We start from the raw sequence: 18327 nt of genomic DNA on the forward strand, positions 1-18327 counted from the left end.
GTAAAATGAGTTATCATATTCACTGTTGCCACTAGAGGGCAGTGTATCCACCCAAATTTATAAAACTAAATGCAAGCATTTTCAAAACAAACCATTACAACGCCACTTTAATTAAGCGAATACTCGAAGCAGCAAAATTGAATTTGAATCTATTTTTCTAATCGAGTTAATGGATTAATCGTTGCAGCACTAGTAATATCTCTCTCCATGCCTTCAAGAGGGTGCACTGGCAGCTCAAGCTGCTATCTAGCCCAGGCTTTTGGCTTATTGGTTAGCGCGCTCGCATGCTGTGCTGGACACGCCGTGCGGCGCGGGTGCGAGTTCTGACCTGAACGAGGTGGTCACATCATGTCATGCGGACCGGTTACATTGGGGCCGTGACCCGGATCGGCAGTGAAGGTTTAGGGGGATGAGTGTAACGGGTGCACGTAAGCCTGTTGTGTGCGGTGCATAGAAACCTCCCTCTCGATGCCTTCAGGCCTGCAGCTAAAGCTCAGTAGTTAACATGCTCGCCTTTCATACTGGACAAGTCCTGACTTGGACGAGGGGGATGGATCTCATCATGCGGCGTGGCTCCATACATAAGTTACAACTCGCCAGCAATATTGGATTACACACAGTTAACCGTCAACCATTACCAGTGAACATACACTGATAAATTTTGATTTGAAAGGTACAAATAGTTCCAAAACTGAAAAAGCATCTCTTAAAAATGTGCAAAAATACTGTTAAATGTTTCAATGACTTCAGCCTAGGGTAGAGCAAATAAACATTTCATGATTTGAAAATATTAAAAACACTTTAAAAAGTATTAGTAATACTGCATTTCATAGTCCCCACTCTGTACATTTCCCACAACCTTCCTAGGAGTAAATATCTTCTTCATCTGGTTTATCTTTATCTCGTAATGTCACTTGTTGGTTTAGACGAGTTTTTTCTACCGCCACCTAGAGCAAAGGAGGACTAACTCTGACATGGTTTTAAAAAAATCTATTTTTTTTTTTTTTTTTTTTACTCAAGTGTATTCGCCATCTGACTTTGTGCACTGAACCGTGACGCCCGGACCATTACGGTACAGGACGAATACAAATACAGTTTGGTATTAAGCTAGAAAGAGCATTATTAAGGCAAAGATGTTTGTTTTTAACACACAACCACCACCACTTTTTTCCTTAATTTCTTTGAATGTATCGCAAAGCCAAAAAGCTGAAAATTTTGTGTCCTGTCTATGGTTTGAACCACTGTGTAAACATCCACTGAGACTGGCGATTCCATCATTGTTTGAAAGCACTCGTCTCTTTGCGTTGGAGTTTTTTTTTTTTTGATGTTGCCAAAATTTTCAGGTCGGAAACGCGACTTAACACTCATAAGTTGGGTTTCCGTCTTCTCAAAAACGCCACTATTTTGAAGTCACACGAGCACTGATGTTCTCCTCCATCATATCCCCTGCTTCAGATGATGGTCAATAGAACTACTGAGGTATATGGTGTTTTTTGTTTTGCACAGCATTTATTTTGATCCTGACACATTCTACACCTCAGTAATAACAATCACTTTGCTTTGCAGTCGATCAATGTTGTTTTAAGCAGGCTCGGCCTCCATTGCATGGCCTTTGTTGTATGTCTTCCTGTTATTGTTTTGTTTTCGATGCATTTAAACATTTTGGGAGCTAACCGCTAACAATTGGTGACCCTTACTCAGAGGTGGGTAGTAATGCATTACATTTACTCCTTTACAGTAACGTTTTGAGGAACAATGGACTTCCAAGAGTAGTTTTACGATACCATACCATAGACTTCATAACCTATTGACATGACACGGGAAACGGGGCCGATTTGTAGGGGGCCTATTTTCAAAAACTTCAAATTCAAATATTTACAAAACCAAAGCTGCTACCGATCTAAAACCAAAACAGGCATTAGCCATATAAGAGTCTCCATGAGCAGCGGCATCAAAAATTCAAAGTCGTTCCCTTATAAAATCCTGATCAATTATTTTCCATATAACACAATTTGAAATGGCTATAAAAGTCTTAGATTTTACACTAGATGCACAAAAATCACCAAATGCAATGATAATCACCTATATTTTCAGGATCAATAGAAATATTTAGCATATCTTATAAGTTTTTGACCAAAATAGCAACTTATTATTATTTTTTTTTAATTTTGTGAGTTTTCAACAGCTAATAAATAACTCAATTTAACATCAGAAACTTAATACTTGAGTAAACATGCAGAATCAATTATATATAATATGTAAATAGATTATTAATAATTTTTACATACAATCACAACTTATTATAAAATAGAATAGCCATTTATTATTATTATACACTATATACTGTTAGCGAATTAGGCTATCGGCCGCCTGATTTAAACAGAGCTTTTCTGGTGAAAATTCTTGTGAATAAATGCTTAAATCCACATATTTTTCATAGATATGGATGTAAAACAGTCTTGAGTCTTGGTTAAAAGCAAACAAATCGTACAGTTAGCGTTTATTTTACATATATTAACGAAGTACCATGCTACTATGTTAACGAACGAGGCTAGCGGCCGCCTGGCGTAAAAGGAGCTTTTCTGGCAAAAACTCTTGTGAATAAATGCTTAAATCCCGAATTCCTCATAGATATGGACGTAAAACAGCCTCGATTCTCAGTTAAAAGCAAAAAAAACCTGTTCAGTTAGTGTTTATTTTCCGTATATTGTCGAAGTACCATGCTACTATGTTAGCGAATGAGGGTACCGGCCGCTGGGCATAAAAGGAGCTTTTCTGGCAAAAATTATTGTGAAAAAAATGCTTAAATCCCCTAATTTTTCATAGATATGGGACGTAAAACGGTCTCGATTCTTGGTTAAAAGCAAAGAAACCGTACAGTTAGCGTTTATTTTACGTATATTGACCAAGTACCATGCTACTGCAGTATGTTAGCGAATGAGGCTAGCGGCCGCCTGGCGTAAAAGGAGCTTTTCTGGCGAAAATTCTTGTCAATAAATGCTTAAATCCCCGAATTCTTCATTGATATGGACGTAAAACAGTCTCGATTCTTGGTTAAAAGCAAAGAAAAAAGTACAGTTAGCGTTTATTATACGTATATTCACGAACTACCATGCTACTATGTTAGCGAATGAGGCTAGCGGCTGCCTGGCGTAAAAGGAGCTTTTCTGGCGAAAATTCTTGTGAATAAATACTTAAATCCCTGAATTCTTCATAGATATGGACGTAAAACAGTCCCAATTCTTGATTGAAAACAAAGAAACCGTACAGTTAGCGTTAATTTTACGTATACTGACGAAGTACCGTGCTAATATGGTAGCGAATGAGGCTGGCGGCCGCCTGGTGTAAAAGGAGCCTTTCTGGTGAAAATTCTTGTGACTAAATGCTTAAATACCCAAATTCTTCATAAATATGGATGTAAAAATGTCTCGATTCTTAGTTAAAAAGCAAAGAAACCGTGCTGGTAGAATTTATTGCCAACTATGAGGCTAGTCTGTTACGAAAATTAGCCGCCTCCATGCGTAAACAAAGAAGAAAATTCCTGCAAATAAATGCTTCAATCACGCATGCAAATATAATATTTACCTTGAATGTTCGAACAAATCAATCCTGAGACGATCCTTCCTGCTTGTATGAGGTACAGCTTTCGTAGTTAAATCCAATCGTAAGTAAATCCAAGATTAAATCCGACATGAGCGTGTGCCGTCTTCGGCTATTACTAAATGAAGCTCAGCCCCCTCTGATAAGGCGTCGCACAAAGAATGACGAAGTGTCAGGTCAATAGATTTTTTAAGTCTATGCACCATACATTTTACTTTTGCTTGAGTATTATTATTTTGAAGTAATGCTACTCTTACTTGAGTTCAATTTTTGGCCGCTCTACCCACCTCTGCCTTGAATTAACCTTAAAATCCTGTTCCGGCAGAAGACAGCCCTAATAACATTGAGTCATTTAACTTTGCTGGTATGTCGCATGCTTTGCAATCAGTTGTCTGTGGAATTGAGGGTTGCCATGATAAAATCCAGTGTCCTACGAAATCCAAACGAGTCCAAAAACATGTTGCCTAAATTGGAACCGCATATATGACAATTTGAGTTCAGAAAATCGAATTCAATACATTTAAAAAGCCTACGAGGGTGCAATTAACCAACTGGCTACCATTGACTAACACCTTATCCTAAGCTATAAGCGTGTTACATTCAGTAAACTCTGTGCGCTTCGAGTACCATACTGAATTTTTGCCTTTCGTATCCTGAAATTTCTGTCGTAACAATAGACAATATGTCCCCGTTGAGGCGTGTCTTAACCTGAAAATTCTGTATGTAGAGACGTTCTTAAGTAGAGCTACCACTGTACGTGCATCTGCTATGGTTTAGTACAATACTTTTATTGCACGACCAGTTCTTTTTTGCCGTTTAATCCGGTTGGGAGCCACTTCGCTGGGCTTCGTCGCCATTAGGACTACTCGCCCCAAGCCAAAACCACCTGAGGAACGAAAAGGCAAGATGGACATACGTAATTTTTTCAAAACTAAGCTTTCAAAAGTGACAACAACTACTGAGCAAGAACCAAGGATTGAAAATGTGGACCATGAAAAGCCAGCGCGCACCGCCAAAATGGTGAGTGGAGTTTCAATTTGCCCCACTAACTACGGCAGACACCGTATAACTGTTTGCAGTAGTCTAACACATTCATTATAGTAAAGCATTTAACCATAGTTTAAAGAAATAGGCAGACTTCACTCCATGCCCTTTGACACAGTAAAGTGGACCAGCTTATCAGCCCTCGCCTGATAAAAGACATCAGCATCTCTTCGGTGGGGTCAGGATACCCCCGCCCTACCAAGGCAACAAGTTGATAGCTCGGCGCCTTAGATGTCAAGACATGCTTCAGTTGCCGTGGCAACCACGACCCAGCCACGAAAGATAACACATGAACTTGACCGCCCAAACCTGGCACAGAAGGATGATCCCAAGACAACACCCAGGCACGCCTTCCGCCCGGCCAACTCCACCGCAGCTTTCAAAAGACTGAACATTTAGCTAACAACTGTCGCTTCTCTGGAACATTCCGATGTATCTGTTGTTTTGCGGACCTTGGATCTAGCATTGCCTCTCCGTCATCTGTTTTGCCTTGCTTTTTGATCACTGTCGACGAATAAATTGTCAACCTGCTTTCGGTGAGCCTTCTTTAAACCGTTCAAAATGGAGTCAGTACGAAGGGTTAACGCTGGAGTGAACGCGCGGAGTTTGGCCTTTCCGGTCAAATTGCTGGGGCTGCGCCAGCGGGACGCCTACTGGTTCGGCTGTCGCGGTTCCGGCGGCTTGGCTGGGAGACCGAATTCCTTCAGACGCTAATTGTACAACAAATTTCGCTCCCTTATAATATTTTGCTCCCAAAGCTGTTGTGCCGGTGAACAAGCCCTCTTTTACATTTAATTGGTTTCTCAATGCTATCCACAGGTGTTAAATAAACCAGTAACATTGTAAACATACATGTTCCGCACGAATATGGTGAAAATAATGCTTAACTACACGGTGAAGATGTAAACAGTGAGAGAGCGGCGGGTAGTTGTTGTGTGCAGCTAACATGGCAGAATGTGTCTGAGGAGAACTTTTCTACATGTCCGTCCATGATCAAACATACAGTTGTGGTCAAAAGTTTACATACACTTGTGAAGAACATAATGTCATGGCTCTCTTGAGATTCCAGTTATTTCTACAACTCTGATTTTTCTCCGATAGAGTGATTGGAACAGATACGTCTTTGTCACAAAAAACATTCATGATCAAATCTCCTGGGTCAAAAATATACATACATGGATCTGAAAAAGCGAATCATTGACTTGAACAAGTCAGGAAAGTCACTTGGAGCCATTTCAAAGCAGCTGCAGGTCCCAAGAGCAACAGTGCAAACAATTGTTTGTAAGTATAAAGTGCATGGCACTGTTTTGTCACTGCCACGATCAGGAAGAAAACGCAAGCTATCACCTGCTGCTGAGAGAAAATTGGTCAGGAGGGTGAAGATTCAACCAGGAATCACCAAAAAGCAGATCTGCCAAGAATTAGAAGCTGCTGGAACACAGGTGTCAGTGTTCACAGTCAAGCGTGTTTTGCATCTCCGTGGACTGAGAGGCTGCCGTGCAAGAAGGAAGCCCTTGCTCCAAAAGCGGCACCTTAAGGCTCGACTGAAGTTTGCTGCTGATCACATGGAGAAAGATAAGACCTTCTGGAGGAAAGTTCTGTGGTCAGACGAAACAAAAATCGAGCTGTTTGGCCACAATGCCCAGCAATATGTTTGGAGGAGAGAAGGTGAGGCCTTTAACCCCAAGTACACCATGCCTACCGTCAAGCACGGTGGTGGTAGTATTATGCTGTGGGGCTGTTTTGCTGCCAATGGAACTGGTGCTTTACAGAGAGTAAATGGGTTAATGAAGAAGGAGGATTACCTTCAAATTCTTCAAGATAACCTAATGCCATCAGCCCGAAGATTGGGTCTTGGGCGCAGTTGGGTGTTCCAACAGGACAATGACCCCAAACACACATCAAAAGTGGTAATGGAATGGCTAAATCAGGCTAGAATTAAGGTTTTCGAATGGCCTTTCCAAAGTCCTGACTTAAACCCCATTGAAAACTTGTGGACAATGCTGAAGAAACAAGTCCATGTCAGAAAGCCATCAAATTGAACTGAACTGCACCAATTCTATCAAGAGGAGTGGTCAAAGATTCAACCAGAAGCTTGCCAGAAGCTTGTGGATGGCTACCAAAAGCGCCTAATTGAAGTGAAAATGGCCAAGGGACATGTTACCAAATGTTAGCGCTGCTGTATGTATATTTTTGACCCAGCAGACTTGATCACTTTTTTCTGTTCACCCATAATAAAGTCATAAAAGAACCAAACTTCATGAATGTTTTTTGTTAGAAAGAAGTATCTGTTCCAATCACTCTATCAGAGAAAAATCAGAGTTGTAGAAATAACTGGAAACTCAAGAGAGCCATGACATTATGTTCTTCACAAGTGTATGTAAACTTTTGACCACAACTGTAAGTAAATCTTCCTTTATTTAAAGAAAGCTTGTAGTGTTGCTGCTAAGTTAGACCAACAGATGCGTTAGAATAATGTCACTTTTTGTTCACCTCAAGTAGGCTACGCGTATTTTCTCACACAAGTTCTCGCAAATCCAAATTGATATGAAATGACTGTACTGATGGCAGCCCTCCTTAGATTCTTGAGGTTCCTGATCTCACATGCATGTAGCCTACACGGCCCTGTTGTGTTTGTTGACTGTTTTGAAAGCATCACATTAGCTGCTGAATTTTGGGCACTTTTATAAATAACTTTTTCACGTTAAATCGGACCAAAACTTACAGAACGGCAAGGTAAGGCAGATATTTCACAACTACTCAAACCTGCTGTGCAAGCTAACATTTATGACATTGCAATTCTCATGACTAATGCTAATATGTTCCTCGATGACATCGAGTCAACATATTTATTTTGGTTTTTATATTTGTTTTAAAAAGTCTGCTTTGGCTACTCGGATTGTATTAATGCTGGGACAGAAAAGCTCAAAACTAGGAATTTGTTTCGTTTTTGATTTTTAGTTTTTTTTCAACAAATGTGAAGGTAACAAAATCAGCTGAATGCTGTAGTTTTCCCCCAGCATTCATACACTTTCTAAAAGGATGTTTGTCATTGAACCTTCATTTTGTCACGATCGCTTGCCTGTTCTGATATCATTTCTCCCTGCATTGTTTGGTGTGATTGTAGAAGCATGAACTGTTGCTTTTACAGTTTTCTTACCTCTGATTTGAGTTCACCTCCTACTTTTCCTACCTAGTGGAATTTGATTGGAATACGTGCATGCTGTTTTTTCTAAAGGTTTTTTTTTCCCCTATCAACCCCGCATTCTAGAGTGGATTCACTCCACTGCATATCGCGGCCCATTATGGAAACGCCAATGTGGCTACACTCCTACTGAACCGAGGGGCTGCGGTGGACTTCCTTGCCAGGGTAAGAGATGTAATAAACCAGCGATTCCTAGCGAGCGTCGTATTTACCAATCCACTGTCTGTATAACTAAACACCCTTAATATAATCAATCAGGGAATAGAAAATGTTCTCGTATTAACTGTTTGACTGTTTGTATTACTCTAACACCCCCAATATAAAATAGATAGCACTTATACCATAGTTTCAGGAAAACACGCAGAATATACAGTGGGGCAAATAAAGTATTTAGTCAACCACCAATTGTGCAAGTTCTCCTACTTGAAAATATTAGAGAGGCCTGTAATTGTCAACATGGGTAAACCTCAACCATGAGAGACAGAATGTGGAAAAAAAACAGAAAATTACATTGTTTGATTTTTAAAGAATTTATTTCCAAATTAGAGTGGAAAATAAGTATTTGGTCACCTACAAACAAGCAAGATTTCTGGCTGTCAAAGAGGTCTAACTTCTTCTAACGAAGTCTAACGTGGCTCCACTCGTTACCTGTATTAATGGCACCTGTTTTAACTCATTATCGGTATAATAGACACCTGTCTACAACCTCAGTCAGTCACACTCCAAACTCCACTTTGGCCAAGACCAAAGAGCTGTCGAAGGACCCAAGAGACAAAATTGTAGACCTGCACCAGGCTGGGAAGACTGAATCTGCAAAACGGAAAATGCTTGGTGTAAAGAAATCAACTGTGGGAGCAATTATTAGAAAATGGAAGACATACAAGACCACTGATAATCTCCCCTTGATCTGGGGCTCCATGCAAGATCTCACCCCGTGACGTCAAAATGATAACAAGAACGTTGAGCAAAAATCCCAGAACCACACAGGGGGACCTAGTAAATGACCTACAGAGAGCTGGGACCACAGTAACAAAGGCTACTATCAGTAACACAATGCGCCGCCAGGGACTCAAATCCTGCACTGCCAGACGTGTCCCACTGCTGAAGAAAGTAGACGTCCAGGCCCGTCTGCGGTTCGCTAGAAAGCATTTGGATGATCCAGAAGAGGACTGGGAGAATGTGTTATGGTCAGATGAAACCAAAATAGAACTTTTTGGTAGAAACTCAGGTTCTCGTGTTTCGAAGAGAAAGAATACTGAATTGCATCCGAAGAACACCATACCCACTGTGAAGCACGGGGGGTGGAAACGTCATGCTTTGGGGCTGTTTTTCTGCAAAGGGACCAGGACGACTGATCTGTGTAAAGGAAAGAATGAATGGGGCCATCTATCGAGAGATTTTGAGCGAAAATGTCCTTCCATCAGCAAGGGCATTGAAGATGAGACGTGGCTGGGTCTTTCAGCATGACAATGATCCCAAACAAACAGCCAGGGGAACAAAGGAGTGGCTTCGTAAGAAGCATTTCAAGGTCCTGGAGTGGCCTAGCCAGTCTCCAGATCCCAACCCCATAGAAAATCTGTGGAGGGAGTTGAAAGTCCGTGTTGCCCAACGACAGCCCTAAAACATCACTGCTCTAGAGGTGATCTGCATGGAGGAATGGGCCGAAATACCAGCAACAGTGTGTGAAAAGCTTGTGAAGAGTTACAGAAAACGTTTTGCCTCCTTTATTGCCAACAAAGGGTACATAACAAAGTATTGAGATGAACTTTTGGTATTGACCAAATACTTATTTTCCACCTTGATTTGGAAACAAATTCTTTAAAAATCAAACAATGTGTTTTCTGTTGTTTTTTTTTCCCACATTCTGTCTCTCATGGTTGAGGTTTACTCATGTTGACATTTACAGGCCTCTCTAATATTTTCAAGTAGGAGAACTTGCACAATTAGTGGTTGACTAAATACTTACTTGCCCCACTGTAGGGCATAAGAGATACATGACACCTTCTTATCACGGAAGCCCAACGTGTGCGTCATGCAACGGATTTAGCAAGATTAATGCTAACGAGGCAAGACTTCTCCCGGACAGTCCAGAACAAATGGCGGGACGTCCTGTCCCAACACAAAGAACAACGGAGAACGCCTGATATTCAACTGATAACACGACCGATTAGACTCCAAGAGCCACTTTGACGCTCAGGTGGGCAAAATCTCCCACTGCGGTTGCCCAAGTAACGGTGACTCATCAACTGTGACGCACGAACTAAACAGCCCAAACTGCGATAAAAAATTATCCTAAAGACACCCTTCTTCCTGCCCACGGCCCGCCCCGCGAGACCCTTCAAAAGACTGAATGTTTAACTAAGCATTGTCATTTTTCTCGGGAACCTTTTGTTGACTTGTGATATGGTGACCTTGGAACGAGTCTGCCTCCTCGCCCGAGTCTGTTTCTGTTTCCCCTTGCCGTTTGATCGCTGTCGTCCTGAATAAATTGTCAACTTGTGCTTCGAAGCCTTTTTCCAACTTTCAAAATGGAGTTTAAGACTAAGGTGAACGAGTGGAGTTTGGCCTTTTGGCCGGGGTTGTCTGGATCTTGCCGACCCGGGTCGTTGGAGCTGCGCCAGCATTGGTCCAGCGGTTCGGCTGGCGTGGTACCGGCAATCTGCCTAAAATATAATATAATAATATCTGTAACGGTGATCTGTATCTGGCTGTAACGTAACGAGACGATTGCAGGACGAAAATGCCATATCGTTTCTGTCATTTGTGCGCAATGTGTGACATTTGCTTATTGTATGCGTAGTTAGCTTGCATCCTTTCCATGTTAGGTCATGTCATGTGACGTGCGTGTGACTTGCCTTGCAGAATGGCATTACTCCCCTCCACGTGGCATCCAAGCGAGGGAACACAAACATGGTTTGCCTGCTACTGGATCGTGGCTCTCAAATAGATGCTAAAACAAGGGTGAGTGCGTCAATCAATATCTATATATTGTCAAAGGATTCATTATCATTGTGAGAAAGTGCATTCAATCCCTTGACGGAGCTAACAATCCATTAAGGTATTTGATTGTTTTCCATGCAGTTTTAATTGAGAAGCTGAGTCTATCCTTCCTAAGGGAGGCATTTATTCCAGCTGGAACAAATGGGAGGAAAACCATTTGGAATTCCTTAAATTCCAGCACAAATGACTCATAAAATGTTTTCTGATCATCTTAGTCACAAGAATGAACAGCCTGCTGGAACCTATACAACACACAATACATTAGGGGTGCATATTGCCTCATATCTAGCGATATGATTCGGATCACAGTTCACGGGTCACGATTCGATTCGATCATGACTATTGAGCCCAAATTTCAGATTTATAAAAGACTAATCCGAGCAACCACTAGAGAGCGATTTACATAAATCTCTACTCGGATTAGTCTCATGTTGTTGTTACTTCAGCAGACTGCTGCGCTCTGCCAACTACTGGACAGGAGTAGAATTTAAATTCATGTATTGAATAGGCATAGACTTCGTAACCTATTGACATGACACGGGGAAACGGGGTCGATTCGTAGGGGGGCCTATTTTCAAAATCTTCAAATTCAAATATTTTCAAAACCAAAGCTGCTACCGACCTGAAACCAAAACAGGCACCTACCTTAGCCATATATGAGTCTCCATGAGCAGCAGCAGCATCAAAAAATTCGAAGTCGTTCCCTAATAAAATCCCAATTAATTATTTTTTATAGAAGTATAACACAACTTAAAATGGCTATAAAAGTCTCAGATTTTACACGAGATGCACAAAAATCACCAAATTCAGAGATAATCACCTATATTTTCAGGACCAAAAGTAATATTTAACACATCATATAAGTTTTTGATCAAAATAGCAAATTTTTTTTTTTTTTACGGCAAGTTTTCAACAGCTAATAAAACACTCCATTTAACATCAGAAACTTAATACTTGAGGAAAACATGCAGACTAAATTACAAATAATATGTAAATAGATTAATAATACAGTGTATTACAAAAGTGAGTACACCCCTCACATTTCTGCAGATATTTAAGTATATCTTTTCATGGGACAACACTGACAAAATGACACTTTGACACAAGTCTGTCTGTGTGCAGCTTATATAATAGAGTTAATTTATTTTCCCTTCAAAATTACTCAAAATATAGCCATTAATATCTAAACCCCTGGCAAGAAAAGTGAGTACACCCCTTAGAAACTACGTACATCCCTAAATGTCCAAATTGAGTACTGCTTGTCATTTCCCCCACAAAATGTCATGTGACTCGTTTAGGGCTGCAGCTATCGAATATTTTAGTAATCGAGTAATCAACTGAAAATTCTATCGATTAATCAAGTAATTGGATAAAACTTTTTTTTACTTTTTTTTTTTTAGGTAAAGAGCAATTATACATATAGATGAGAAAACAAGACATTCCATATAATATTGAACCATTTTCAGTCAATCAATGTCTTTATTTTCAATGTACATTCTTGAAAACAGCCAACAATTGCATCTCAAATGTGACTAAAAAAAAGACTAGTTCACTGCTTTCACTCCAAATACTTTTAGATCTTATAAAAAATATATATATTTCAGTTAGCATTATTATGTTTTTATTTTACACCCTAATCACTCTACAGCGCTGTTTTCACAGATTAAATAAAGCCTGTACGTAAAAGTTAGCCATGCATCGACAGTGGTCATAATGAATAGAAAACTAGCCCTCCGCAGGGATAACGTTAGTGAGCGAGTGACAATAACGTTAATCATATTTATGAGCGCTCAGACGTGTACTGCTTTAAGATGGCGGCTGTTTCATTAACGCCGCTGAGTCGGCCATTTTGTATCTAGTTCTACGTACATGTGATATCTATGACACGCATCAGACGTTACCTGCTAGGCTGCTACCACCGTAGCAACATGCGGGCGTAGTTTTTAGCAACGTCGGCGCAGTTTGTAACGGCTGTCGGCTGCAGTAATTAAGGTATTTTTTTAATTGCTTCTTCCTCTACGCACGTGATGTCAGCGCGTTGTCCCGCATTAAAAGTAGTCCAGGCCAAACGTGATGCATAGAGCTGGCAAAATTAAACGATTCTTCGAGTTGAATAAAATTACTCGGATCGGTTTTTAAACTCGAGTTACTAGAGTTGCTCGAGTATTCGTTTCAGCTCAAGACTCGTTACAGGAGTGCTGTCAGCATTGTTGCAGAGATTGAAGAGGTGGGGAGGTCAGCCTGTTAGTGCTCAGACCAGGGGTCTCCAAACCGGTCCTCAAGGGCCACTGTGGATCCTGGTTTTTGTTCCAACCGATCAAGTACCGAGAGTTTAACCAATTAAGTTTCTGCTAAAACAAGCAGCCCCTGACTGCAATCAACTGATTACACTTGTAAGACACCAGATTGGTGCATAGCTGTTGTCTTGTTTTGTTGGAATGAAATCCAGCACCCACCGCGGCCCTATATGGAATAGTTTGGAGACCACTGGCTCAGACCATACGCCGCACTCTACATCAAATTGGTGTGCATAGCTGTCACCCCAGGAGGAAGTCTCTTCTGAAGATGGTACACAAGAAAGCCCACAAACAGTTTGCTGAAGACATGTCAACAAAGCACATGGATTACTGGAATCATGTCCTATGGTCTGATGAGACGGGTGGGCTTTCTTGTGTACCGTCTTCAGAAGAGGTTTCCTCCTGGGGTGACAGCCATGCACACCAATTTGATGTATAGTCTGAGCACCAACAGGCTGACCACCCACCTCTTCAATCCCTGCAGCAATGCTGACAGCACTCCTGTAACGAGTCACATGACATTTTCGAGGGTAAATGACAAGCAGTACTCAATTTGGACATTTTGGGATGTACGTAGTTTCTAAGGGGTGTACTCACTTTTGTTGCCACTGGTTTAGATATTAATGGCTATATTTTGAGGGGAAAATGAATTAACTCTATTATATAAGCTGCACACAGACTACTTTTCATTGTGTCATTTTGTCAGTGTTGTCCCATGAAAAGATATACTTAGATATCTGCAGAAATGCGAAGGGTGTTCTCACTTTTGTGAGACACTGTAAATTCTATATACAATTACAACTTATTATAGAACGGAATAGTGCTTTATGATCATTATAGACTATATACTTTTAGCGAATGAGGCTAGCAGCCGCCTGAAGTAAACAGCTTTTCTGGCGAAAATTCTTGTGAATAAATGCTTAAATCCCAGAATTCTTCATAGATATGGACGTAAAACAGTCTTGATTCATTGTTATAAGCTAAGAAACTGTGCAGTTAGCGTTTATTTTACGTATATATGTCAAAGTACAATGCTAATCTGTTAGCGAATGAGGCTAGCGGCCACCTGTCGTAAACAGAGCTTTTCTGGTGAAAATTCTTGTGAATAAATGCAGGTGCAGTAGCATTTATTTTGCATAAATATTGCCAACTATGAGGCTAGTCAGTTATGAAAATTAGCCGCCTCCATGTGTAAACAAAGAAGAAAATTCCTGCGAATAAATGCTTCAATCAGGAATCAAAGAAACACATTTTACAATCAAATTTTTACTCATCTCAGTGTGACACTTGAGCTTCTGTATTGGAGTAGGCATCACCACATCCCGGTTGAAAATCATGCTATGTTCAGTTCTTATTTACAGTCTAACGTAATGAAAGATAGCTTTAGCTTTGACCACCATTCAATGAATTTTGTTCAGCTCTGACTTGGCATCATCGCTGTCACCGTGATAGTTTTGCTAGCTAGCTGCTACCGCTAGCCCCAATGCCGTGGTCAATTTGTTGATTTCCTTGAAAGCTGCCGTCTTGGAAACTTTCCAGTAAAGCAGGGCACCTCCTAAGCCAGGGGTTCCCAAACTATTCCACATTGGGCCGCTGTGGGTGCTGGATTTCTTTCCAACAAAACAGGACGACACATGTGTACCAATCTGGTGTCTTACAAGTGTAATCAGTTGATTGTAGTTAGGTGCTGCTTGTTTTAGCAGAAACCTCATTGGTTAAACGGTCTGTACTCGATGGGTAGGAACAAAAACCAGAACCCACAGCGGCCCTTGAGGACCGGTTTGGGAACCACTGTCCTAAGCCAAGCAGAAGGAACCCCACAACCGTCACGCCAAACAGCCAAATATCCTCGATATCTTCCACGGACAGGATAGTAAGACACGCTGGCTTTCCCATGAATCTCTCACATAACCAGCAGAGAAGGTAGCGTCTGGACAAGCCTGCTCTCCTGTTGCACCGTGTCTTGTTGAAAAAAAATCTTGTCAATTGCGCTGAGAGACCAACTAATCAGATCCATTTTCGTATGAAAGACCAGTGCGGTTGATCCACAGAGGAAACTACAAAAAAAGCAGACCGATTAGACTAGACAAAGATAGCAGCAAGCAGCAGGCCTTGGGAAGCGATCAAGGGCAAGAGATAGGGACATCTGCACGGCTCTCTCCAGGAGATGGGAGGGGGAAACCAAGGGTGTTAGGGAAAGGAAAGGAAAATTATAATCAAATTAAGCCAAATAAGTAATTTAATATGTCCAAATATGGTTGGTCTTCAGTCAAATTCGCGCTCCTCATGGCGTAGGCGAAATCTCAGGTCCCATAAGTCATTACCAATAGTCGCGGTCTGCCTCGACAGTTCAGTCACCTGCCCCGACAGTTCCGTCACTTGTAGCAAGGTAGCATCCACTTTTCTCCATCCATCCTCAGACCGAACCTTGAGTCCACGGAGCCAGTTCTCGATCCGAGCCTCGACGCGATCTTCCAATTTGTTGATTTCCTTGAAAGCTGCCGTCTTGGAAACTTTCCGGTAGTGCAGGGCACCTCCTAAGCCAAGCAGAAGGAACCCCATAACCGTCACGCCAAACAGCCAAATGTCCTTGATATTTCCCACGGACAGAACAGTAAGACACTGGCTTCCAGTGATGCCATTAATCTCTCACATAACCGGTAGCGAAGGTACCGTCCGGACAAGACGGCTCTTCTGGTGCACCGTGTCTTGTTGAAAAAAATCTTATCAATTGCGATGAAAACGCACTCGCTACTCTTGATAGGATGGCCTTACTCCACTCCATTGTGCTGCGCGGAGTGGACATGACACAGCCGTCGAGCTCCTGCTGGAGAAAGGAGCGCCTCTGCTCGCCAGGACTAAGGTATCCATTTTGACAGTCACATTTACATTACAACTCAGAAATACTTCGAACAATGTTTAAGCCGAGATTGACTGGTTTGTTTTTGGTCCTTCTCCAGAATGGCCTATCTCCCCTTCACATGGCAGCACAAGGCGACCACGTCGAATGCGTCAAACACCTTCTTCAGCACAAGGCGCCCATCGGTGACGTCACTTTGGACTACCTGACAGCTTTACACGTGGCCGCCCATTGTGGCCATTATAGAGTCACCAAGCTTCTTTTGGACAAGAGGGCCAACCCGAATGCTCGCGCTTTGGTACAGCAACTTTTTCCCATTTGAAATTGTTTAGCAATGCTAAAACCAATTAAAAAAAACATGTCGATTCCTTCCACAGAATGGCTTTACTCCATTACACATAGCCTGTAAGAAGAACCGAGTGAAAGTCATGGAGTTGCTGGTGAAATATGGAGCTTCCATCCAAGCCATTACAGAGGTACTAATATGAAACGAGAAAACGCCATTTCTGGAGAAATTGCGTGGGGATGCTTTGCTTGCACTTTTTGCCCCTCCCAGTCAGGACTGAAAAAAAGGAATATTAAACCTTCTGAGACCCGATGTACTCATCTGAGGACATTAGATTTCTGCTTCTGAGACCCATTACATGTCTTTTTGTAAACCTTTGACAACTTCGGCACATTCAGTGATGCTGTCAGTACCCTTTTGTGGTGTCTACACTACTTAACACATATTTGAATGAATGAAAAAATGGTGTCAAAGTCTGCTTAAGGCTTCTCCAGTAGCTCAGCCAATGTTAAATAACATCTCTAGCTTGATGTGGCATCAAAAATGGACAATATTTAGTAAAACCTACAAGTAGAACACTAGTAAATTTGAAGATTTTGTGATTATCTATCTATTTTGATTTGGTGAAGTAGTCAGCTAATTCTGGGATTATTTAATTTGAGTTATAGTTCTAACTAGCCTTTCAAGTAGCAAATTTGTGTAATTAAATAGATTAGGAAATTATTTCAAGTGAAAGAAAAGTTTTATCACCATATTCACTAGTTAATTGGCTAACTGGCTAAATAACGACACGGTATGCAAACCACATGTCTCTGAAATGAATTTGATTTGAATTTGGACTCTATTTTGCCACTACCAGGAAAATTAAATCTGTAGACGAACAAATTATTCCATTTACTGGGAAAAGTCTATTCCAATACTAAAGCCAAATCCAGTGGGGAATGAAAAAAAATGTGCTAGCTTTTGATTTTTAGGAAACCACTTGTAGTTCGAAGCTAAAATTTTGTTTGTTGACCATCCATCCATCCATCCATCCATCCATCCATCCATCCATCCATCCATCCATCCATCCATCCATCCATCCATCCATCCATCCATCCATCCATCCATCCATCCATCCATCAATCCATCTACTGCTCAATCTGGGGTCTGGTTTAGCAGCTTTAGCAGGAGAGCCTGGACTTCCCTCTCTCCAACCACTTCAACCAACTCCTCCGGCGGGATCTCAAGATGTTCCCAGGCAAGCCGAGAAAAATAGTCTCTCAAGCGTGTCCTGGGTCATCCCCGGGGCCTTCCCCTGGTGGGACATGCCCGGAACACCTCCCCAGGGAGGGATCCAGGATGCATCCAAACATAATGCCCTCAAAAGACTCCTTATGATGATATAAATGGCATCAGCGTTCCCTTTCCCGGATGCGGGTTACCGGGGTCCGTCTATTGAGCCAGGCTTGGTGGCGGGGCTCGAAGGTCTGGTGGCCCGACCTGTATCTATGGGGCACAGCCCGAGAAGGCAAAATGGTTCCCCCTTCCCATGGGCTCACCACCTGTGAGAGGGGCCAAAGAAGTTGGGTTTGTAGTTAGTTGGGCGGCAGCCAACTCGGCAACTTGGCAGTCCGACCCCCAGCTACAGAAGCTAACTCTTGTATGTTCACCGTTTAGATCATTCTAGTCCCAAGCGGCAACTATATATATCTTATGAAAAACCCACTGTCCTCATATGTCTTTTATTACAAAAACGGCTTCGTGTACAAAAAAAACAAATTTTGTTATTAAACTAAGGAGGTCCTACTAAGCTCATGCCCGGAACACTTCTCCAGAGAGGGGTTCAGGATGCATCTGAACATAATGCCCTCAAAAGACCCCTTATGATGATGTAAATGGGATCAGTGTTCCCTTGCCCGGATGCGGGATACCGGGGCCCATCCCTTGAGCCAGGCCTGGAGGCGGGGCTTGAAGGTCTGGTGGCCGGACCTGTATCTATGGGGCACAGCCCAAGAAGGCAAAATGGTTCTCCGATCCCATGGGCTCACCACCT

At 41.8% G+C, this 18327-nt stretch overlaps 1 protein-coding gene across 6 annotated transcripts in view; it reads left to right on the forward strand.

The window, feature by feature from the left end:
• The window catches only part of LOC130927921 (ankyrin-3-like), a 76397-nt gene that overhangs the window by 22975 nt on the left and 35095 nt on the right, over positions 1–18327 (forward strand). For 4 of the 6 annotated variants that reach the window (XM_057854059.1, XM_057854058.1, XM_057854054.1 and 1 more), the window contains exons 7-12: positions 1456–1479; positions 7916–8014; positions 10712–10810; positions 15911–16009; positions 16107–16304; positions 16384–16482. In XM_057854059.1, coding sequence (XP_057710042.1) covers positions 1456–1479; positions 7916–8014; positions 10712–10810; positions 15911–16009; positions 16107–16304; positions 16384–16482 — 618 coding nt within the window. The remainder of the gene's footprint in view (positions 1–1455; positions 1480–7915; positions 8015–10711; positions 10811–15910; positions 16010–16106; positions 16305–16383; positions 16483–18327) is intronic. The other 2 variants (XM_057854056.1, XM_057854055.1) reach the window with 1 other exon arrangement.

This window comes from Corythoichthys intestinalis, chromosome 13 (assembly GCF_030265065.1).
Source record: "Corythoichthys intestinalis isolate RoL2023-P3 chromosome 13, ASM3026506v1, whole genome shotgun sequence".
NCBI lineage: Eukaryota > Metazoa > Chordata > Actinopteri > Syngnathiformes > Syngnathidae > Corythoichthys > Corythoichthys intestinalis.